This window comes from Pelodiscus sinensis, chromosome 9, assembly GCF_052426305.1.
Source record: "Pelodiscus sinensis isolate ZL-2025 chromosome 9, ASM5242630v1, whole genome shotgun sequence".
NCBI classification, from domain to species: domain Eukaryota; kingdom Metazoa; phylum Chordata; order Testudines; family Trionychidae; genus Pelodiscus; species Pelodiscus sinensis.
In genome coordinates, this window is record NC_143060.1 from 12,228,148 (window position 1) to 12,251,633 (window position 23,486).

The 23,486-nt window shown below is 46.5% G+C and overlaps 1 protein-coding gene across 7 annotated transcripts in view; it reads left to right on the forward strand.

Moving 5' to 3' along the window:
• LOC102458989 (nardilysin-like) overlaps nucleotides 1–23,486 on the forward strand; it is a 158,488-nt gene that overhangs the window by 62,005 nt on the left and 72,997 nt on the right. For all 7 annotated transcript variants that reach the window (XR_016350238.1, XR_012905859.2, XR_012905858.2 and 4 more), the window contains 6 exons: nucleotides 977–1,054; nucleotides 1,572–1,692; nucleotides 1,780–1,838; nucleotides 12,445–12,499; nucleotides 21,169–21,273; nucleotides 21,929–22,052. Coding sequence is in view for 4 of the 7 variants with exons in the window: in XM_075935997.2 (XP_075792112.2) it covers nucleotides 977–1,054; nucleotides 1,572–1,692; nucleotides 1,780–1,838; nucleotides 12,445–12,499; nucleotides 21,169–21,273; nucleotides 21,929–22,052 (542 nt within the window). In the remaining 3 variants the exon portion in view is untranslated. The remainder of the gene's footprint in view (nucleotides 1–976; nucleotides 1,055–1,571; nucleotides 1,693–1,779; nucleotides 1,839–12,444; nucleotides 12,500–21,168; nucleotides 21,274–21,928; nucleotides 22,053–23,486) is intronic.

Genomic DNA, 23,486 nt, shown 5'->3' on the forward strand with positions numbered 1-23,486 from the left:
GTGGGCCACAAACAAACAGGTGGTGGGCCGCATGCAGCCCATGGGCCACGTGTTGAGTAACCCTGGATTAATTGGTACCTGGGGAGCAGCCCACTGCCTGTGGCCAGCTGCATGGGCTCACGCATGGGGCTAGAAATGGCAACCCCATGCAGAAGCAGCTTTGGAAGTAGCAGTGGCTCTGCTGGCCCCACATGGGGCTACCACTTGAAGCAGCTGGGTTGGAGCAGCCCCTGCCCATTGTAGTGGTGGGGAACTTCAGCCTGGCTATGGTGGGCAGAGGGGCTGCTCCAGCTCATCCTCGTTTAATCAGTTATCTGGTTAAACTTAACATTTAACTGATTAACTAATTAAAGGGGATTTTACATCCATAGCCTGACTGTATACTTCTGGCTCCAAGTAAGGGTGACTGGTCAGTTTGGAATGCTGGTGTTCATAATTCTACTATATGTTCAGATTCTACTGTAAAACAAAGATCATCACCATTTGTGTTCATTATAATATTGTAACATTTTCAGCCAAAGAATAGGTTTTAAGTTCAGCAGCCTGGCTAACTTTTAGATCAGTAATAGTATTCTCAGCGGTGAAAGTAACTTAAAATTTCTTACAAGTACTGTCTTATTGCAACCTGTGTCCCTGCCAGCTCTTTAAAGAGCTCCCTGATGGCTTTTGGTGCAGCTCATCCAGCTGGTGCTGGAGCTGCACACCAAGGCACACCCACTTACTTTCACCTGAGTATTCTACCTGTCTAACTTCCTTCGTATTTTCAAAAGGACATTTTTTTTCATAGCATTACTCTTTAAAGGTGACACTTCAGAGATAGTTGAAGTGCAGAGTGAATATGTAACTGCCTTTTCTAGTGATTTGGAATCTTTGGATGAAAGATGTTATCTGAATATCTGTATTTTGTTTTATTAATTATTAATCTACCTTAGGGTTTTACTGCTTGGAGTTTTACATTTGTATAAACTGTTTTTAGGGTGAAACCACTTCACTATATCTCCTGGTTGGTAGGACATGAAGGCAAAGGCAGTATTCTTTCCTTTCTTCGGAAAAAGTATGTATTTCTTTAAATGTGAGACTTTAACATTGTATGCATTGAAATAAAGGGTGAAAATGGAAATATTTCACTAAATAAAAATTGAAAATTGTAATCTACAAAGCTTGAGACAAATTCTTTAAAACTTGCAGTAGTCACGTGACTTAAGTAAGGTAAAATATTCAGAAAATGTACTTGGTAGTGCCTTTAGTACTAAATACAAGAAATTCAACTACAAGAGATTCTCCAGCACAACACTGGAAGCACTTTCACTAAAAACTTGTATTTAAAAAAATATTTTTATTCATACTGAATAAATCCAAAAAGGTGTATGCCCTGCATTTTTGAATTTCAGTGTTTGTGTACTTATAGAAGCTATATTCTGGATTTTTGTTTTGAATTAACTTTTAAATTCCTTAAGGTAGCCACCCTTAGGCAGATCTGGAATAAAATTGAACAATGATGCTGTGATTATAATTAAACTTTAAGAAGATTTTTAACTGGAGTAAGTAATAGTGGGTAATATCTTCAATAGGTTTTGGGCTTTTGCACTATATGGCGGAAATGGTGAGGCAGGATTTGAACAGAACTCTACCTATTCTATATTCAACATTTCTGTGACTTTGACTGAAGAAGGTTATGAGCACTTCTATGAGGTAAAATTCCACTGAAGCCTGGATTTTTTTCTTTGTGCTATGTCCAAAAGTTAAAGGGAGGTCATCAGTTTGTGTTTTTGTCTTCAGGTTGCGCATGTTGTATTCCAGTATCTGAAAATGTTACAGAAAAGAGGGCCAGATAAAAGGTAATTTGGTTTGAATCAAGTTATCAAATGTATCTTTCAGCTTTTCCCTCTTTTCCATCTTTTTATACATTATACTATTTTTCTTTTTCTGATAAGCAAATATTAGATCAGCTGCAGTGAGAAAATAGTGGAAAATGAGATTGTTAAAAAGAATGGAACAATTAATTGTAGGTCACCATAAAAAGGAAGTATGACAAACAGAAGCGAAATGGTAACTGTCACCTAGTGGGGATCACCAACTACCATCACATCCATGAATGAATCTATGAATCACATGTTGCAAAGAAAGTAACAACAGGTTTAACAAAACAACACAGCATTAACTATTGTTATTGTACTCCATTTTCATGTGTCTTATGTAATATAAGTGCTAAATATATGCAGTATCACTGTAGCTGCAGGCAATTAGAGAGAAAAGATGGGTGAAGTAATATTTGTTATTGGATCAAGTTCTGCAGTTGAGACAAGCTTTTGAGCCAGATAGAGCTCTTCTTCAGATTTGGGAAAGGTACTCGTAGGCTCTGATGGAAAGGCTACTTTCCTATGGTTATGCAAACATAAGTGAATCAGCAGGGATGTTTCACTGCTATCATGTGGGCTGGCCATGGAAGGTGCATGACACTTGCACTTTTAAGAACACAGGCTTATTCAGGAAGGTGTAAGCAGGGATGTTTTTCCCCCGGACAGTGTTGAAATGTCAATAGTGGTCTTGGCTCATTAAACTGTACAGAGGCCTACATGACAGCTTCAAGGAAAGATTTAACTTCTGGCTCAGCAGGTATAAATGGCAGTTGAGTGTGCTTTTGGCAGATTCAAGTGGAAGCATTTACTCACTAAATTAGATCTCAGTGAGAAAAATATCCCAATGGTTATTACTGTCTGCTCTGTCCTGGATAATATTTGGGAGGTAGTAGGTGAAAACTTGTCACTGGAGTGGAGGTAGAAGTGCTGTCAGCTGACTCTGATTAAACAGACACCAGAACCATTAGAAAAGCTCAGTGTAGCAGAAGTATGTAGGTGTGGGAGGCCTTGAAAGAGCACTTGAATGGTCAGCCACTTAATGCAGGGCCAAATTAAGGGCAGGGGGGGCTAGCCGGGCAGCTGCCTGGGGCACCAACCTATAGGGCACCTTGGGCGCATGGCGCCCCTTACAGCCCGGGGGCGGGGGCTGCATGGCACCTGATTACAGCTGTAAGGGGTTCCATCTGCGCACTGCGCACTTGGGGGGTGTGGTTAGCCGTGCATGCACCGCACACCCGGGGCGGAGCCGCGCATGTGCTGCGCGCCCGCTGCCTAGGGCGCAAGAATGGCTCGATCCGGCACTGACTTAATGTGCTCTACTGAGCCTTGACATTTTTGGTGTGTTAGGAATTGTGGAATGCTTGGTGTGCATTTATGAATATCACACTTTTAACGAACCCATTAATTATGTGGTGTTTACTATACATTTATAGTATTGCACTGTTTTTAACTGAACCAATGAGTTCTGTGCTCTTCTATGACAATTAGAACTGTTCTTTGAATAGTGCTATGTATGCATATGTGTTATGAAGTAGTAAAGAAGAATTAATTTTCAAGATACAAAGATTTATTGCATATCCACAGGGCTGTCCCTAGGGGTATGTCTACACTAGCCCCCTAGTTTGAACTAGGTGTTACAGTTAACTCAAACTAAGGACTTAGATCGAATTAACATTTGACTGCCACATTTAGCCGTGGGCAGTTAGTTCGAACTATGGGGAATTAAAAATGGTGCCCAGATGGGAAGATGCAAATAAAGCCCAGGATATTTAAATCCCTGGCTTCATTTGCAACTTCGAATGCCTACATTAGCCTCCCTAGTTCGAACTAGGGGGCTAGTGTAGACATATCCTATGTGTGTGCAGAGCCCAGGGCAACCCCCTCCTCTGCCCCAGGCCTCACCCTGCCTCTTCTTGCCCCTGCTTCGTTCCCACCCTGTCCCCACTTCACACCTTCCCTCAAGTCCCACCTTTGCTCCATCCCCATCGTCTCTTCCTGCCCCTGCTCTGCCCCCAGTCCACTCTTCCCTCCAAGCCTTGTCTTTGCTCCACCCTCTCTCACATACATTGCACACTTCCCCCAAGTCTCCTACCCTGAGCGATGTGACCTGTGGGATTACTGAAGGGGCGTGGCTGGTACAGACTAGCAGGAGGGGGTTGGGCTACCACACTTATCATAGCAGCAGGAACTGTGGGAAGCAGAGTGACCCATCAGCCTGCTCCACTCCACCACCCATTTCCCAACACACACACACCCTTCCGCAGCACAGGAAAACCCTGCACTAAATGCACACCTTCTGTGGCACAGGCAGCCGATGCACTCCTCCGGGGCCAGCAGGGGTAGCAGATTTGCATAATTTTTGGTGCATTAGCCACACCCTGTTAACCATGACTCCCGTTAACCATGCCCCCAACCTCAATTAGCCACACCCCTGACCCCATTAACCATGCCACATCCCCTGACCCACATTAGCCGTGCCCCAACCCCCATTAGCCACATCCCCTGACTCCCGTTAACCAGGCCTCTGGAGGCAACACGCTTGGGGCAAGATGGACACATGACCAGAAGTAAAAGGTGTCATGTCACCCCTCTAGAAGGGCTTTTCCCACCATCCTTCTACCAACAAGGATTAGTCTGGCCCCCACCAAACCCCCCTCATGTAACTATCCTGCAATTGCATTAACCCAGTGTGTGTGACATTAACTCGGGGGCAGAGAGGCTGGGGGAAGTGTTCCCTCTAAGGCTATGTCTACACTCGTGGCTTCTTGCGCAAGTATAGGCGTTCTTGCGCAAGAACCCACAGAGCAGCCACACTGCCCACCTGTTCTTGAGCAAGGAAATTTACAGTATGGCATGGTAAGAGAGGGTGTCTTGCGCAAGAGCTACGCTCTTTTCTAACAGCTGTAAGCTCTCTTGCGCAAGAGGGCAGTGTGGATGCTTGGCAGGGATTTCTTGCGCAAGAAACCCCTATGGCTAAAATGGCCATTGGAGCCTTCTTACTCAAGAGAGCGTCCACACTGCCATGGATGCTCTTGTGCAAAAGCACAGCTCGCACATGGCAGTGTGGACATGTTCTTGTGCAAGACTTCTTGCACAAGAACCCTTGCACAAGATGGTCTTGCGCAAGAAGCCGCCAGTGTAGACATAGCCTAAGAGTTTCCTCCCATGAGCAGAATGGATTTTGTGTTGTGCACCTGTACTGAGTTCATGTGGCTTGTTTGGATGTGCCATTCAAGTTATTAATAAATATTTTATAAACCTTTACCTTTTCTCTCTGCTGCCATGTCTCCTCCCCTTGCTCCATCAGCTCCCCTGGTGCCTGCTGTCCCCCAACTCCTCACCCTCCTCTGCTGTCCTGACTCCTGCCCTTCTCACTGCCCTCAGTCTTCCTGCGATCTGCTCCCCTCCACCAGCCCTTCTCTCCCCACTGTGCCCACTCCTCCAGTAGCCCCATTCTGATCATGTGAGCTACCCCTCCTCATCCCCTCTTCTAACACCTCCCTCTACACACCTGCCCTGCCTCTCTCTTCTGGTGCTGGTCCCTCCCTTGCAGGTGTCTGCCCTTCTGCTTCACCCCAGAATCCCCTGGCACCTGCATCTTCCCTTAGCCCTGCACCCTCCTGGTGCCTCCCCTTTCCCTCACTGCCCCTGCCCCCTTTGCCCTCTTTTTCCGTGATGCCCACCCCCTCACCACTCTCTGCCCCCGTTCCCCTCCTGCCCCTGTGCCCTCACACATGACTTGCTCCATCCCCACCTTTCTCTTGCCCACCTCTTCTTTCAAGCCTTCACCCAGCACCTCCTCCTTCCTCCCTCTAACTCCCAATGCCCTTACCCTCTCCTCTCCCAGCATCACCCTGTCCTTCCTCCCACTGACACCTCCCCTCCTGCCCTTTTCCTCATTGTCTGCACTTGGCCCCCTGGCATTTGTCTCTCTCCCTCCCCACAAACTCCCCTTCCTCTACCCCTCCACACAAGCCCCTTCCTCTCCTCCCTCCCCCTCTGCACAAGCCCCTTCCTTTCCTGCCCCTCCCCCCTCTGCACAAGCCCCTTCCTCTCCCACCCCCGCCCCCTAGTTTTCCCCTTCCTCTACCCCTACCTTCTGCCTTCCACTTTGCGGGGCTGGAGTCTGCGCTCAGGCCCCGGACTCAGAACCTGGAGCCAGGCCACGCCCCACAATGCGGCGCCGAGACTTTTAAAGTCCCGGTTTATGACGTCACGTCACGCCCGGGCATATCTCCGCTCATGGGAAAGCCGTGGAGGCTGCAGCAGCCGGCGAGGTGGAGCCGCACCAAGAGCCGCGCACGGCAGGGACGGGATGGGGATGCTCTGGGATTGGGGGGAGAACGCGTGGGGGGACCGGCAAGTGGGGGCTGGGGACCACTCCAGGCAGAGCCGGTGGAGAGACCCAGCTCCAAATATTGCTGGAGCAGGACCCTTGGCTCTGAATATTAACTTGCACCCATGGCGCCCTACACACTTCTGGGTTCGCACAGGGCCCCTTTAGGCGTGGGGCCCAATTCGGGGGAATCAGTTGAATCAGCCTAAGGCCAGCCCTGGGCGCCCAGCTTCCCACCACTGCTGTGAAGTAGAGCAATCTGGTTGAGAGATGTATGGTGAAGTGGAGCAGGCTGCTGGGTCACTCTGCTTCCTGTCGCTCTCACCACTACAGTGAGTGCACAGGGACCCGAACTCTGCTGCTCATCCCAGGCTTCCCTGGACCTTGGATGTTAACATCAATATGGGGTATCTTCCCAGTCACAGAATGGTGGGGACATCTGTCATGGAACCACCTAAAGTGTTAGACTTGGAGTGGCCATCCCAAATTATCCTATGAATGGTTGCATACCCAAAATGGGGCAAAATATTAATGTGCAGTTAAAACCAATACAGTGCAAACTCGGAATAAATTAATGGAGCAGAACTTTAAAATCAGAATAGCAGGAAACAGTTGTCTATATTTTAATCCGTTTTTGCCAAACATATACTGGCTGTGGCTTTCACAGGTAGGTGTATGTGAAGCTTTGTATTTCTTTCCTACCCCAAGGATGGATTAGTAGGGGTACAGGTATGGCTTATCTTGCCATGTAGAATAACACTGCTCTACAGCCAAAATGCTTCTGAAATAAATGTAGTCAAACTTTACTAATTCTGGGTCACTGAGAACGAAAATGATGCTTAAAATTGTTGATTGGCTCTAGTTTTCAAGATATGCTATTGAGTCAGTATATATGACCCTTGACTGACTTGCGAATGGCAGAGGATAAGTGAGTAATAAAGGGAAGGGATCTCAGTTTAAACCAGAAATGACTAAAATACATCTTTGACTGGATCTATGAATAAATCTATGACTGGGTTTGGATAGTACGAATGATGCAATCTGAAGATGGTATTGCGTCATACATGATATGAATTGCATCATGTTATTCCTAGAAGTCATGGATGTTTTGCTGCATAATGGCAATGTTTTGCCATCAATTCCAGTGGGTCATGCAGTCCATATGAAGGAAACCTATGACAACATGCAACAACTTTTGAAGTGCATAAACTATGACCAACATCAGTGGCAGCTTTGTGGCAATTTGAAGATTCTTGCCCTCTTGCTTGGTCTTCAGACTGGATACACAAAGTACTGCTGTTTTCTCTGCGAATAGGATAGTCGTGCAAGAGATTCCCACTCCGTCAAGATAGATTAGCCACTCCGACAGTCATTGGAGCCTGGGAGGAAAAGTGTTCAGCATCCACCACTTGTTGAATCAAGGAAGATTTTGTTACCACCCTTACACATCAAGCTGGGTCTGATGAAGAACTTTGTCAAGGCCATGGACAAAACACAAGCAGCTTTCAAGTATCTAAGTGGAAAATTTCCAAGGTTAAGTGAAGCTAAGATAAAGGAAGGTGTCTTTGTTGGTCCTCAGATTCGTGAACTTCTTCGAGATGACGCATTTGACCATGCACGGCGTGGCAAGGAAAAGATGGCATGGAAAGCCTTCCAGTTAGTGGCAATAAATTTTCTCGGAAACAACAAGGCAGACAACTACAGGTTGTTGGTGGAAAACCTCCTCAAGGCATACAAAAGCCTTGGTTGCAACATGTCACTAGAGATACATTTTTTGCACTCTCATCTAGATTTTTTTCCACCGAACTGCGGAGCAGTGAGCGACGAGCACGTGAGCAATTTCACCAGGACATTGCAACAATGGAGAAACGCTATCAGGGCAAATGGAGCCCATCAATGCTTGCAGACTATTGCTGGACAGTGACAAGAGATGCTCCATTTAATGAATACAAGAGACAAGCCAAGAAGCGCCGAGTAGACACTGAATAGGACTAAACTATGTACATAATAGTTTTTTGCCTTTTGTTTCATAATAAATTTTATTTATATAACCCTTTTGCTGATTTTTAAAGTGTTACATAAACAGGACAGGTGAAATATTATCATGTAAAGCAACCATAAACACATGAAAAGACCTAGGTTTACAATTTATGATTAAAACTCTACTATCTACACAATATACATAGACGTAAAATGTAAAAACTTAAATATCTTGGAAACAGTAACCAATCAATTGTTTTAATTGTCATATTTGAATTCAGCACATCAAAATACATAATAAATAGCACATTTTATCTCTGAAGCAGACGACTTCTAAAAATTGTAGACCAGTGTAATGGGAGGTATTTGGACCTGCTGAAATTGAGCTCTTTATTGAATTATAAAGGCACGTGAGGCCAGGACTCTTTTACTGCTGGTGTTACCTGTTAGAAGGGCTACAACAGCAATGAGGCCTGCCAAAGTCATCACAGAATGTTGTAGGAATGTATCCTACCATAGAGGAAGTAGTAAGGCAGCCATGTTTAGAAGCCTTTGGGAGAGGATTGCAGAGTACATTCATGAAAATGCCATCAAGATCTCTCATGAGCGTACAAAGGATATCCTTAAGTATATAAACAAATTGCTCTGCATGTCCTCCTCCCAATTGTTGAATCCTGCAGAGGAACAAAAAGCAGCTTCTAGCTCTTATTTCTTTCTTGTACCTCTACTTCCTCTCATGTGAATAAAACACTAAAATGTAGATATCTTAGACACCAGTGTTCTGCTAACTTAGGATTGGGCGGGCTGCCATCTTCATATTTAACCATTTTAAGGGAGAATGAATGCAGACACTTACGAAATATTCCTTTACCTGGATTCGGCTCGGTGGTGCACAGCTGGTGGGACTGGCTATACAGTAGTGAATTCTTAAAAAGATCCTGGCTTATAGCAGTGGTGTCAAACCAGTTCTGAAGCGGTAGCCACTATAGTGGCTATTGCTATCGTGAACTAGCCACACTCAACCGGCCAAATAGCCACATCTCGCTAGTTGCTAGCATGTTGGACACCACAGACATAGCTGAACCCCTCACTACATTTCTCCTTTCTTCTTGGTGTTCAATATGAGGTCTCTGTCTTGTCCACACCGAGCTGTTCTGAGCCGGGAGTGGCACCGAGAAAAGCAATGGCAGAGTCTGACAACAACTGTTTCTCTGCTTCTCCTTCACCCACTTTTTAAACAGCACCATCCTTATCTCCTCCGCGGAGTTTGCCGGTGCTGAGTGTGTACCATGAACATGCTTCAGCACACTCATACTCTCCCAGGGAGAGGTCTTCTCCTCCATACCACTTGGCAATACATAGACATGAAGTAGGATATGGGGGACGGTACTCCCTTTTGTCATCATGATCGCTAAGCTATTTGCACTCTCCAACGCGTCTCCACGATCATTATGATACAGCCAATATAGGAGTGTGAGGATCCCGAGACGGTCTTCACCGTCACTGTCTGAGCAGCATTATTACCATTCCAGATAGTCTTATTATCACTACCGGTACTGTTCCCACAGGCGATCTCTGTGTTGTTACCGATCACCCAGACATCACGAAGGGGAGTAACTTCTTCTATTGAACATTGTGGGACAGCTGTTGGGAGACTATTAGTTCATGCTGGAATATGTCACCCACAGTATGTTGACCATGGCTCATTGCCATTCAGGGAGGAGATGTTACTGCTTCTCTGTAATGTGTCACTTACATTGATAGGAGACAAATCTGAACAAGTAAGAATGTAAGGGGACTTACATTGACCTCACCTTTGTAGTGTAGTCCATGTGATGATGGTGTAACCCCTTGTGTGGATACTCTTATTCTGGATTAAGACTTTTTTCTGTTTATTTTTAAGTTCCTTGGAAAGAGTTTAAACTAAGAAGAAAAAAAGCCAAACTTTGTTCTAGAATAAGAGTGGCCACCAAGGTTCCCTGTAAGCTTTGTGCCTGTGTGGGCACACAGCCCTTTTCTGAGCCCTATGCGGAGGTTCAGAGCTCCCTGCTGAGATTGGCTGGGGAAGTGGGAGGCAGGGACTCACTCTCTCGGAGGAGCAGCTGCTGCTGCTGCCTACTTTAAATGGAGAGGCTAGCTCCAGTCCCTACTCTAGAGCTCAGCAAAAGATGATCTGGGGGCTGGATCTGTCCGCGAGAGCCTCAGCAGGCTCCCTGCCTGCTCTGCACACACCTGGTGCTCTAGAAAGCCAGGCTGAGAGCCTGAAGGGAGGGGAGAGAGGATTCTCATGCTGCCCCCACCTCCAGAAGCTCACATTGGATGATTTCAAACAACAGCAGTTTCCTGTTTACAGGACAGGCAACATGTGAAGTGCCCTTTCTCTCTCATCCCCCGGGCTCACAGCATTCAGTTTAGAGCAATAAACAAGGCTCCTGCAGTTCCCCTGAGCACATACTGGGGCTGGAAGGCAGGGACTCTGGCCAAGGACCTGCTGGCTCTGGCATCCCAGCCCCTCCCTTTCTCCCTCAATCCTCTGCCCCTCTTCTTCCCTTCTACCCCATGTAACCCAAGGCTTCTGCACCCCTGCTTCAACCCTTATACATCTTCCTAGATACTGAATCCCCTCCCGTAAACCCCTCCTCAGGTCACAGCCCCCTCTCAGATCTTGTACCCCAATTAGCTATCCCTGGTCACAGCCCAAATGCGTGCAACCCCTCCTGCGCCTCTGCCCAAGTCACAACTCCCTCCCAGGCCCTGAACCCTCTCCTCACCCCAGTCTGTTGCCCTAGGTCATGATCCACCCAAACTTCCTCCCATATCTCACATCCCAATCGCTTACCCCAACCTCCCTTCTGCAACCGACCTCCATCCCAGACCCCTGCACCTCCTCTATTAATATAATAGAAGAGTTCAGTCCTCGATCACTTACCAGATTCTTGGAGTGCCCCCTCTCCCATCAAAAGTGATATCTCGTCCTTGTGTTAATGAAAGTAAGAAAGAAAAAGATTCTTCTAACAGAATTTTCTGTGTGTGTTGCAGATATCTAAAACTCTGATCTAAATGATTTTTTAAAATCCTGTGTTACTAATGAATACGTGGCAAACTGTATTGCATTAAGGCCAGATCTTTGCTATCTGATAGAGTTCTGGCTCTTAAGAGTCAGAAGCAGCAAGTACTAGGTATAATGCTAGCTGTTTTGTAGGATGCAGTTTTATTTGCAAGATCTTTGAAATATGCACCTGTCTGTTAGAAAGGATAATGATACATGTACCCAGTGCTTTTTTTGTGACAGTACTGCCCGTATGCCAACCTCCTTCTCAGAGGAGTAGCTGTGTTAGTCTGTAACTAAAAAAACTTAAAAAAACAACAATGGTCTTGAAGCACTTTAGACTCACAGAGATATATAAATAGTAACATGCGCTTTCATAGGTTCTTCATTTTCATTTTGTTTCATATTCAATAATCTTAAAGATTATTCCTGGTTAATTATCCCTTGTTTTAATATATTTTCTTCCACACCTATGAACTATTTAAAATGTTTATATTTACTTTTTTTGTTTGCACTAGTGGGTGCACATTCACACACTACCTCAATATTGGTGTTGCATATAAGAAATTTCAACCCTCCAAGGATGGAAAATCTTAGAGGGAACTTTGGTAGCCACCCATGAGATTATGTCAATGTATAAAAGTACAGCTGATAAAATTTTCCTGTATAGACAGGCCCTCAAAGGAAGACCCAAAAAACAAAAACAATCTCCCCCCCCAAAACAAACAAACAAACCACCAAGCAGAAAACTCCATGTTTGAAGGAACTCCCTTGCATGCTACATCTTTCCCAAATAGTGAGGTCAAGCAGTTAAGTGTAGTGTGGTGTTTAGATTATGGAACTGGGAGCAGGAGTTTTCAGTTTTGTTGCTAGCTCTTCCATTTTCTTTTTTCTGCCACTGATTATTTCTGATTCAGTTTCTCCATCTGAACATAGGGATGAAAATTTATAAGAGTAATGAGGATTGATTGGCAAGTGTTAAATGCTTGTGATTCCCAGAACTGTGTATGTGTATATTTTGTGCACAGTCACCATACTATCCAGGTCATATAGATGTAAAAATTATTATTACTGCTGACAAACTGGTTTACATTTTTAGACTCATATTTTGTTAGAAATAGTGTGTGATTTGTTAGAACTAGTGTGTGATCACTTAATAAATTTGTAATCAGTTAATACATTTGCCATGATAATGGGTATATATTTTTTTCCATCCACAGAATTTGGGAAGAAATTCAAAAGATTGAAGCTAATGAATTTTATTTCCAGGATCAGGTACTAATTTAATCTTAGAATTTTTTTTAGGGATTACAGGCAGTCCCCAGGTTACATGGATCCGACTTACATCGGATCCCTACTTACAAACGGGGTGAGGCAACCCCGCACTAGCTGCTTCCCCCACAGCAGACCAGGGAGACGCGAAGCTAGCGCCCCTCCCCCCTCACCCCCAGCAGACCAGGGAGACGCGGAGCGGCTTTTCTCAGAAGACACCTCAGCTTGAGAATAAAGGACTGAGGGAAGTGAGGTGTGGGAGAATAGAACTGAGCTCTGGAGAAATGTTTGGCTAGAGTTTCCCCTACAATATGTACCAGTTCCGACTTACATACAAATTTAACTTAAGAACAAACCTACAGTCCCTATCTTGTACGTAACCCGGGGACTGCCTGTATATATATGTTAAGCCTTAGTTTTTTGAATGATAATTGGGGCTTTTGCTATGTAATTTGCCATAGTCAGTGAGAGTTACGTGGTTCTAACCGCATGAGTCTTTAAAACTATAGTCTTACATGATGAGAAAGAAGGAGTAGGGATATAAGTGAGTAGTTGACTAGTCTTATTGGTTAATCTAATCGGCTACTTGCATCCCTCCCTGCTGCCTCTGTATCAGGTGGGGAGCAGGAGCCGATGCTGGGAGGGTTATCAAAGGCAGCAGCACAGGGGTGAGGCACAGAGGAGGCTGCTGCAAAGCAGCCGCTGCCTGCGATGGGCCTAGGCCACAGGCAGAGACTGCTCCACATCCCACGAAGCATCCCCTGCCTGTGGAGGGTCCCGGTTCCCCGCTGGGAGCCCCCAAAAGACAGGGATTTCTGCCTCAAAGCAGTCTGTCTATGGCAGCCCAGGTTGGCCGCAGACAGAGATTTTTCCCCCATCTCCATCCTAGGCAGTGCAGTCATTCTCATTGTCTCCAGATAAACCAGTGGTGGGTCCGCTGACGGGAAGACGGAAGGCCAAGATTGCTGCCAGGTGAACTTTCAGTGAAGCAATTGCCAACGCCCCCATCTTTAGGTGGAGCATGTAATCCAGGATCTGCTGTACTGGTAAGGAGAGAGGGTCAAGATTCCTCACCGCACACCAAGATTGGAACTGATACCATTTGTAGAGGTAGGTCTTGCGAGTGGTCTGGCGCCTGCTATTTATCAGCAAATGTCTCACTGCCTGAGTGCAGGTCATTTCTGGAGCTTGGAGCTAGTTAGGAGCCACGCCGGGAGGTGCATCCGATCGATGTCCGGATGCACCATCGTACCATGCTGTTGAGACAGCAAGTGGGACAGCATCAGTAGTCATCGTGGCTGAGCAACCGACATTCTGAACAATTGCGTCAGCCAAGTCTGTCGAGGCCAAAAGGGTACTATGAAAATCACTGTCGCGCCCTCCAGTGCTATCTTCTCTAACGCCCTCAGAATGAGAGGAAAAGAAGGAAAAGTGTAGAGAAATTGGTGACGACTCCAGTCGAGTAGAAAAGCACCTCCCAAGGAATTTATGCCAACGCCCACTTGCAAACAGTAACAATGGCACTTTCTGTTGTGACGGGTGGCAAAGAGGTCTATACGCAGGAACCCCAGCGATAGAAAAGATCGTGAACAACTTTGTTGTTTAACTCCCACTCGTGTTGGGGAAGGAAGTGTCTGCTGAGAGCATCGGTGATGACATTGTCCTTGCTGGGAAGATATGATGCGGTAAGGGTTATACCATGCCCAATTGCCCAGTTCCACAGTCGTATAGCCTCTGTGCAAAGGGGGCATGAGCGCGCGCCACCTTGCCTGTTGATATAGTACACCGTGCATATATTGTCGGTGAAAATGCGAACCGTAAGACCTTGGATCATGTGGAGGAAGTTCTTGCAGGCGTTGAATACCGCTCGGAACTCGAGGAAATGTATGTGCTGAAGGGATTCCTGGGGAGTCCAGAGCCCCTGAACTCGATGCTCTTGCAGATGGGCACCCCAACCAATCAAGGACGCATCCATTGTGATCTGCATTGAGGGCTTCTGCCCGTGAAAGGGGACCCCTACTAGCAGATTTTTGGAACTGTCCCACCATGTTAGCGAAGTCCTGACGTGCTTGGGAATAGACACTGTTCTGTTCGTGCTGTGTACACCCGGTGTGTAAACAGTGAAAATCCAGTTCTAGAGGCTGCGCAGGTGGAGTCTTGCGTGTGACACCACATATGTGGTGGCAGCCATGTGCCCGAGCAGCTGTAGGCAAGTAAGTATGCAGGATTTGGGAGCAGTTGACACAGTCTGAACCAAATCCCGAATCAACTAGAATCTCGCTGTGGGTAAGTATACTCTTGCGCTCAGTGCATCGAGCCTCGTGCCGATAAATTCTAGGTCGTGACTCAGCATCAGGGACGACTTGTCGAAGTTGATTATGAGACCGAAATCCTTGAATACCATCATGGTAGTGGCAACTGCCCGGGTAGCCTCGTCGAGGGTAGGGCCTTTAATAGGCAGTTATCAAGATATGGGAAGATCGTGATATTGAGACGTTGAAGGTAAGCAGCCACCACTGCTAGGGTGTTGGAGAACACTTGTGGAGCTGCTGAGAGGCTGAAGGGTAACACCCAATATTGGTAATGTTCTGTGCCCACTACAAAATGAAGGAAGCGCCTGTGGGCCGGATGGATCGTTATATGAAAATAGGCATCCTGCAAGTCGAGGGACACGAACCAGTCCCCTTTGTCAAGAGCCGGGATGATAGAGGCCAATGTAACCATCTTGAATTTCTGTTTCCGCAAGTTATGGTTGAGTTGACACAGGTCCAGGATAGGTCTCCAACTCCCTGACTTCTTCTGGGTGAGGAAGTACCGAGAGTAAAAACCTCTCCCCCGGAACTGAACGGGTACCCTCTCCATTGCCCCTATTGTAAGTAGACGAGAAACCTCTTGCTGTAGAAGAGTCTCGTGAGAAGGGTCCCTGAAAAGGGACGAGGAGGGTGGCGAACGGGGGGGAGAGGGATTGAATTGAAAGGAATGGCATATCCTGAAGTGACTATGTCGTTGACCCAACGATCGGTGGAAATCAGAGACCAATGGTATTGATAAGGTCTCAACCGATGATAGACTAAAGCTTGAGGATTGTGTAGAGCCTCCGTCAAAGGGGTGATGCGCAGTCCCTCGACCGACACGTCAAACTTGCTGCCGCCCCTGCTGATGGCCAGGCACCTTTCTAGACTGCTGTCTTTGTTTCTGTTGGCGCTGTCTTGGCCTCTGCTGCTTGTATGGTTTGGCACGGAATGACGCGTAAGAGAAAGGTCTTTGCTTGTTATAGGGCGTATATCTCTTGCGCTTATACGAAGGCGTATACATCCCCAGCATTCTCAACGTCGTACAGGAGTCTTTGCCTGAGTGGAACACCTGATTGGTGGATTGAGCGAAGAGTGACTGGCGATCGAAGGGTAAGTCCTCTACCTTATTCAGTAAATCTTTCAGGGTAGCAGCTTGATGCAAATAGGATGCCTGACGCATGACTACAGCAGTTGCTGTGGCTTGAGCCGATGCGTCGGCCGTGTCCAGAGCGATCTGCAATGCTGTTCGGGCTGTTGTGTAGTCCTCCTGTATTACCGCCTTTAGAATTTGATGTTTCGAGTCTGATAGATGTTCAAAAAGAGGAATTAATTTTGAATAATTGTCGAAATCATGATTTGCTAGGGGAGCCGCGTAACTGCACGTTCTCAAAGCTGAAGTGGTGGAAGAGTACACTTTTCTGCCTAAAATGTCTAGGCGTTTGGCCTCCTTGTCATTTACGGTATTTTTAGTCTGTGCTGTTTTGGACCTTTGTTATGCAGCGTCCATGACAAGGGAATTGGGAGAGCGTGAGTAAACAAGAACTCCATGACCTTCTGGTTTATAAAGTATTTCTTATCAGATCGCTTATTGGTCGGCAAGGAAGTAGCTGGAGTCTGCCAGATATCGTTGGCAATTTCCAAAATGGCGCTGTCAAAGGGGAGTGCCAATTTTGATTTTTGAGAATGTTGCAAGTTCTTAAGTAATGGATGGTGTTTTTGCTGAACATCCATAGTCTGAATGCTCTGAGATTGAGCAACCCTCTTAAAAAGTTCTTGAAACTGTTTATGGTCTTCTGTTGGAGACAAATCTCCGGGGAAGACTGTGTCATCTGGAGGCAAAGATGAATGGCTGTCAGGAGAATCAGTAATAATGATCATAGTACCTACTGCGACAGTATGACCCTGGTGAATATCTTGGAGAATAGCGCCTTGGTGTTCCATACCGACGTGAATATCATGAGGGTCTTGAAGACCATGGTGAAATAGATCTCATGGAGTAGTGAGAGGGAGATCTAGAGTAATGCGCTCGATAACACTGTCGAAGCGAGTGATGAGGCAACCTGTAACGGCAGTCCCTGGTCAAGGCATAACACTGAGCATGGTGATGTCTGTCCAAGTAGGCTGAAGCAGATGATAAAGGTGCAAGAGAAAACACTGCGCGGTCTGGGGTGAGAGATGGTGTCTGAACCCTTCCCGACTTGCATTGTGCCTTGGACAGCACCAAGCATTTCAGAGGAGAAGACGGTGCTGTTTGCAGTGGGCTAGCAGGCAGTGAAGCAGTCTGCATAGCCTGACCACAGTTTGATTGAAGAGCCGGTGACGCTGGATCAGCGGGTTGCGGGACCAAGGTAGGCAATGCCGGTGCTGAGGGCTGCATATTGATGGTGCCTTCCTGCGGCGCCAGTGCCGGAGTGTCCAGCATCGAAGAGAGCGGAGATAAAGCTGCTGGCACCACTGTTGTGGGTGCCGGTACAGCTGAGCTCATTTGCGCATGCGCCGAGAAAGCTGGTGCCGGGGCAGCCACTGCCGGCTTCAAACCGGCCGTTGGAGCCGTTGCCGGTGCCAACTCAGCCCTGGACCCTTTTGCAGAAGCCAGTATCGGGTCCTTGGTACGGGCTAGGGTAGGAGCAGAAGAGCAACGGCTCTTGCCCGTTTTCTCTGTCGGATGCCTCGGTAGAACACCAGAGGTTACCAATCTGTCACCAGACTCGGTAGAATGCCAGAGGTTACCAGTCTGTCACCAGAGGTTTGAAAGTTCTGTGGGGAGTCTCTGTAGGAGATGGATGAGTCTCATGCGCCCCTGAAGCAGCGGAGAGTGGCTCAGGCATGTCGGATATCTGGAGGGCTTTATTAAACAATAGGACCCTCAGCCTCAGCTTTCGGTCGTGCCTGGCGCACACAGTCAGTTTCGTGCAATGAACACACTTGAGAGGGACATGTCCATCCCTGAGATATTTAATGCACTGTGAGTGCCCGTCTGATGCTGGCATGGCATCCTGGCACTGAGTACACCTCTTAAAACCTGGTGATCCCGGCATAATTCCTTGTTTAGACATGCTGAACAACTCAAGGAAAAACGTTGTTGTTGTTGTTGTTTTTAAACAAGTGGAACTATACTACTAAGAACAACTACTCTACCACTAACAACCTAAGAAGAACAAGTAACTTTCTAACACTAATCTCCCTTTCTCCTCTGACAGGAGGGGGAGCATATCTAAAGTCCGTCTGCGGCCGCAGATGGTTGAAGGAAACTGACAAGCCGGCCCACGCTCAGCTATAATGGCGCGAGACAGCAGGAGCGCATGCGCAGGCTGGCAGGGCTAATGCTAAGGAAGATTCTCCATTTGCGGCACCAGGACAAGCCCAACACCTCGAGTGGAGCACCCTTGGGGACACTATTCGATGAAGAACCTCCTCTACATCATGCTACTCATACACCCAGGCTCCCTCTTCAATTCAGCCTGCTCTTAAGAAAGTATTATGTCTATGCAGAAGGGTACAAATACCTGAACACACATCTTCCAGTGATTTCACTGGTCACGTCTGCTGTTAAAGAAAGGGACAAGCAGGGACAAGTCAGTGGCATGCCAAAAAAACAAAAGACCAGATTTATTTGCTGAATGATTTATTTAATGCCCAGCCTGCAGTTTTGGGTGTCTAACTACCAGGCCCTGTTAGGCAGGTATAATTTTAACCTGTGGGACTCCCTTGACAAATTCATGGAGGCCCTCTCACAAGACTGAGCCCAGGAATTCAATGCTTTAGTGGATGAAGGCACAGTGTTGGCAAGGGGCAGCCCTTCAAATGACCTGGGAAGCTACTAACTCAGCCACCAGGATGGTTGCCTGCATAGTGCCCTTGAGGTTCAGCTCCTGGTTGCAGTCCTCTGGGTTATCCAAGGATATGCAGGCCTCTGTCCAGGATCTCCTGTTTGAGGGGGCAAGGCTGTTTTCTGAGGTCATGGATTTCAGATTCCATGCTACCCTTCACTCCTTGGACCTTTTTCTGCCTTCCACCTCCACAGTTCAGGTGCTGGAGGACTCTCCGGCTTGGCACCTATAAGAGAAAGGATAGAGACAAGAGTCTAAATGGCAATAGCGATCATCTTCCCATTTGTCTGCTCAGCCTGGTCCTTTCAGGAACCAGGGAGGCCAGAAGCAGTACTCTGAAGGTGCCCTCGAGGATGATGCCTCAGTCACTTCCCAGGATTCACCCTCTTATTCTTTCCTCGACCAACTCAACCCCTTCCTGTCAGCCTGGTCTTTGCTGATTTCAGTTGCTGGTTGGGTGCTCAGAGTAATATCCTCAGGTTACACCTGAAGTTTGTGGCCTATCCTCCCTCTCACCTCTTTTCCCTATCCCTCTTCAAGGATCTTTCTCATGAGCAATTCCTTATCCAAGAGGTAAAAAACTTCCTGTGCCTGGAGGAGGTCTCTCGAGACATAAAAGGATAAGGATTCAACTCCTACAGCTTCATAATCTGAAAAGCAAAAGGGGACCTCAGACCCATTTGGGACATGCATTGTCTCAAGAAGTTGAAGTTTTGCATGGTCTCCCTGGACTCCATCATCTCCTCCCTGCGGCTGGGAGACTGGAACGCTGCCATCAACTTGAAGGATGCATATTTCCATATTTCTCAGGACACAGGTGTTTCCTTTGTTTTATGCTGGGCCAGCACTATTTCCAGTTTATTACATTGCCGTTTGGTGTCTTGTCAAAAGCATTTATAGCACAAGTGACTGTTTTTCTGAGGTGCTGGGGTATTCACATTTACCTATCCCTCAATAACTGGCTAATAAAAGGTTGGTCCCAGGGTTAGGCACATCAGCATCTCAATCTGTTTTGGTTCACCTGTTACAAATTGGGGCTGTTAATAAATGAGAAAAAGTAGATCTTAATCCCAGTGCAATGCACAGAGTTCATTGGAGCAATCCTTAATTCCATTCAGGCCAGAGCCTTCCTCCGCAAGAGAGGAGGAGAGAAACTGAATCCCAGGGACGGTCTTCATGCAGGGGGGACATAATGCACTCAGTTCCCTCAAATTTTAGAAACAAATGTTCTCAGCACATCACAGGAGAAGGACATATGTGAGGGAGCTGTTGATAGGACACAGATTGCATGAACTAGTTGACTGTCTTGCTTGTCCTTAAGATGGTGTGGGGATTCATAGAATCCTAGAACTGGAAGGGACCTCGAGAGGTCATCGAGTCCAGTCCCCTGCCCTGTCAGCTGGACCAAGCACTGTCTAGATCGGAGGGGGGGGGGGGCAAAAGGGCCTCCGCAGGCCAGATCCAGCCCACCAAGCAGGTTGAGCCAGCCCATGGAGGCCCTGCCAGTCCCCCACCCCCAGGCCAATTAGGGCCTGGGCGGAGGAAGCGCACTAAGTTTCCTGTGGCCTGCTAGGAGCACATAGCACTTAGAAGCACCGCACGCTCCTTGCAGAGTGGGAGGAGACTTCGTGTTATCCCGCCCCCAAGCCCTGATTGTCCTGGGATCGGGTGAAGCATGTGAAGTTTCCTCCGCCCTTCTCCCCTCCCCCTCCCGTAACAGGGTGGGGGAGTAATGCCCGGGCCCTGTAGCTGTGGAAGTGGGGAGGGGAATCTTACTGGTAGAAGGTAGCCTGGCCAGCAACATGTAGAGCCCCATCCCTAGCTGGTCAGTCTCATGCTGGTGTGGCTGTCCTCAGTGCTCGCTCTGCAGTATCCTGTCCACACTCCCTGCCCCCAGTGGTGAGTGTGAGGATTGTGTCCCTTCTCTCTTTCTCCCCCTCCCTTTCCATGTTGGGGGGAAAAAGCCCCAATCCCGCCACTTACACACACACACACACACTCACTCTCTCTCTCTCTAATATCTTCTGGCTTCGCTTCTTCACTAGTAAAAAGCTATTACAGACATCATTGCATTAGTCACATGTGAGCGATAAACCTTGTCCCAGTTATCACCACCTTCTGGTACAACTGGCACCTTTAATAAAGCAATCCAAAAGTCCACTAACAACATAGATAGCTGCTACTTGTAAATGTGAGGCAAATGCATATTCCAAGCAATGGTGTCTTGCAATGCTTTTTTGCTTGGTGTAGGCAAGACCATAATTCTAGTGAGGCTAAAATAGTTATTCTCTTTATGATCTGTCCTTATGCTTTCTCTGGAGTTATCATTAAGTAGGTAATTGTTTCTGCTTAAGGATGTTTCCCCTTTAATATTGCATGGCTGAGGAGAAATGTGTGTGCTTAAAGTCAGTCAGGAAAGAATTGTTTATGAATTGCATTTAGACTCAGTAACAAAACCAAATTCAGCAGTGCAGTACACAAGCTCTATGCATCAAAAAAATGTTCAATTTTATCTGATGTGTAAAACACAGTTGTACTCATTTTGCAGGCTGATCCAATTGATAATGTTGAAAGTCTTTGTGAGAACATGCATGTCTTTTGTAAGGAGGACTTTTTGACAGGCGAACATCTCCTGCTTGAATACAAGCCTGAAGTAAGTAGTACTGTTACTCTCAGTGTGTATATTTGAGCTGCAGAAGTTATTTATTGAGGATTTACAGCACAGAATTTTGGCATATTGAATCATGTTTTCTAGATTAATTGGATCACTTCTAAACTTTTTGGCTATGTCTACACTGTGCATTGTTGTGCAAGAAGATATGCAAATGAGGTGCGGTGATGAATATTGCCGCACCTCATTTGCATACCTAATGAGCTGCCATTTTGCAGCAGAGGCTTTTGCGCAAGAAGGAGCTGTCTACACGGATCCTTCTTGCGCAAAAAAAACCCTCTTGCGCAGGAGCTGTTCAGCTGCTTGTTTTCAGGCAGAACGACTCCTGCGCAAAAGGGTTTTTTGGTGCAAAAATGAGCAGTGTAGACAGCTCCTTCTTGCGCAAAAGCCCCTTCTGCAAAAATGGCACCTCATTAGGTATGCAAATGAGTTGCACCAATATTCATCACCATGCCTCATTTGCATATCTTATTACGCAGCAATGCACAATATAGACGTAGCTTTTGGGTGTAGAGGACAAATTGCTTTGTTTAGGAGTTTATCCTCATTTTCTGAACTATTGGAATAATTTAAAAATACAGTTGGACAGAAGTAGCCAAAGTTGCCTTTGTAGTGAGTTATTCCTTTATTTCTGTAGATCATTGCTGATGTCCTCAACCAGCTCTGCCCTCTGAGAGCAAACCTAGTTCTGTTGTCTGCTGCCAGTGAGAGAACATATTATTTCAAGGAGCGATGGTTTGGGACAGAGTACAATGCGGAAGGTAAATTGGCCTTCTGAAGTTATTTTTTTAAATGCTCATTGAGACTATTCAAATGGTAATAGTGATGTGTGCAGTGGGGATGTTAAAAGGATAATTTACTAATCGAGTAGTCAATAGAATTTTTATCGACTACTCAATTAGTCAATAGGGGAAGGCAGCCCAGCTCAATCCCGGCTCGCACCAGGTCTGGGACCAAACCCCACTACAGCTCTGCAATTTAAAAGGCAGTAGGAGCCAGGCAGAAAGAAGCTGGGACCCCCTGTGGACAGGGGCTGCTGTCAGAGCAGCCTCTGCCCACGGCAAGCCTGGGCCGACCGCAGATTGAGGCTACTTTGTGGCAGCCTTCCCTGCCTCTCCCCCTGGGGAGCAGGGAGGTGGTACCGCGGAGACAGTGCTAGTGGGAACTGGCTTTTAAGATGGCTCCCCCCAGCACCAGTTCCTGCTTCCCTCCCCTTGCTGTGAGTAGTTGACTTGACTAACTGATAAGCCTATACTACTTGCTTACATCCCTAGTGTGCAACTACATAGGAATGGATGCCATTTAGGGGGAAGTTGGGGGACAGTAGCCCCCCTCCTGAGTTTGAACCCTTGGGTTTCATACTTGGGGTCTGATTAAAGCTGCATGCTTTGGCTCCAAAGGCAGCTCTTAACTGCAATAGAGTTTGAGCTGCTTGCAGCTTTGCCTTTGGGGTAGGGAGTTTGTTATAAAAAGAGGGAGGCAGGGTGATTAAGAATAGCAAAAGGCTGGGCAGTCAAGTAATTAAGGGATTGTTAGATCATCATGAAAACATTGGCAGGAACTTAAAAGCTGAGGGGTAGGGGAAGGAGTAGGAATGATCATTGTGCTGCTGGAATCTGCGTTTGGACCAGTGTTGTTAAACTTTTCAATGTTCTTGAAAAAGGGGTAAATAGTGAGATGACAAAATTTGCAGGTACTACAAAATTACTCAAAATAGCAAAGGCCAAAGCTGACTGCAAAAAGTTACCAAGGGATCTCACAAAATGGGGTGATTGGGCAACAAAAAGACAGATGGAATTCAGTGTTCAGAAATGCAAATTAATGCACGTGAAAAAATATATTCTCAACTATACACACAAAAATGATGGGATCTAAATCTGTTGTCATTCCAGAAAAAGATCTTGGAATCATTGTGGATAATTCCATGGAAACATCTGCTCAATGTGTAGTGGCAGTCTAAAACTGCCTCTATATAAAGTCATGGTGTGCCCACATCTTGAACATTGTACGCATAACTTGTCACCCTCATTTAAAAAAAGATAGGTTGGATTTGGAAAAGGTACAGAGAAGGCAACAGAAATTATTAGGGTAAGGTGGAACAGTTTCCATACAAAGAGAGATTGACTGGGACTTTTCAGCTTTGAAAAGAAATGACAAAGGAAGGGGGGATATGTAAGAGATCAGAAAGTCATGAA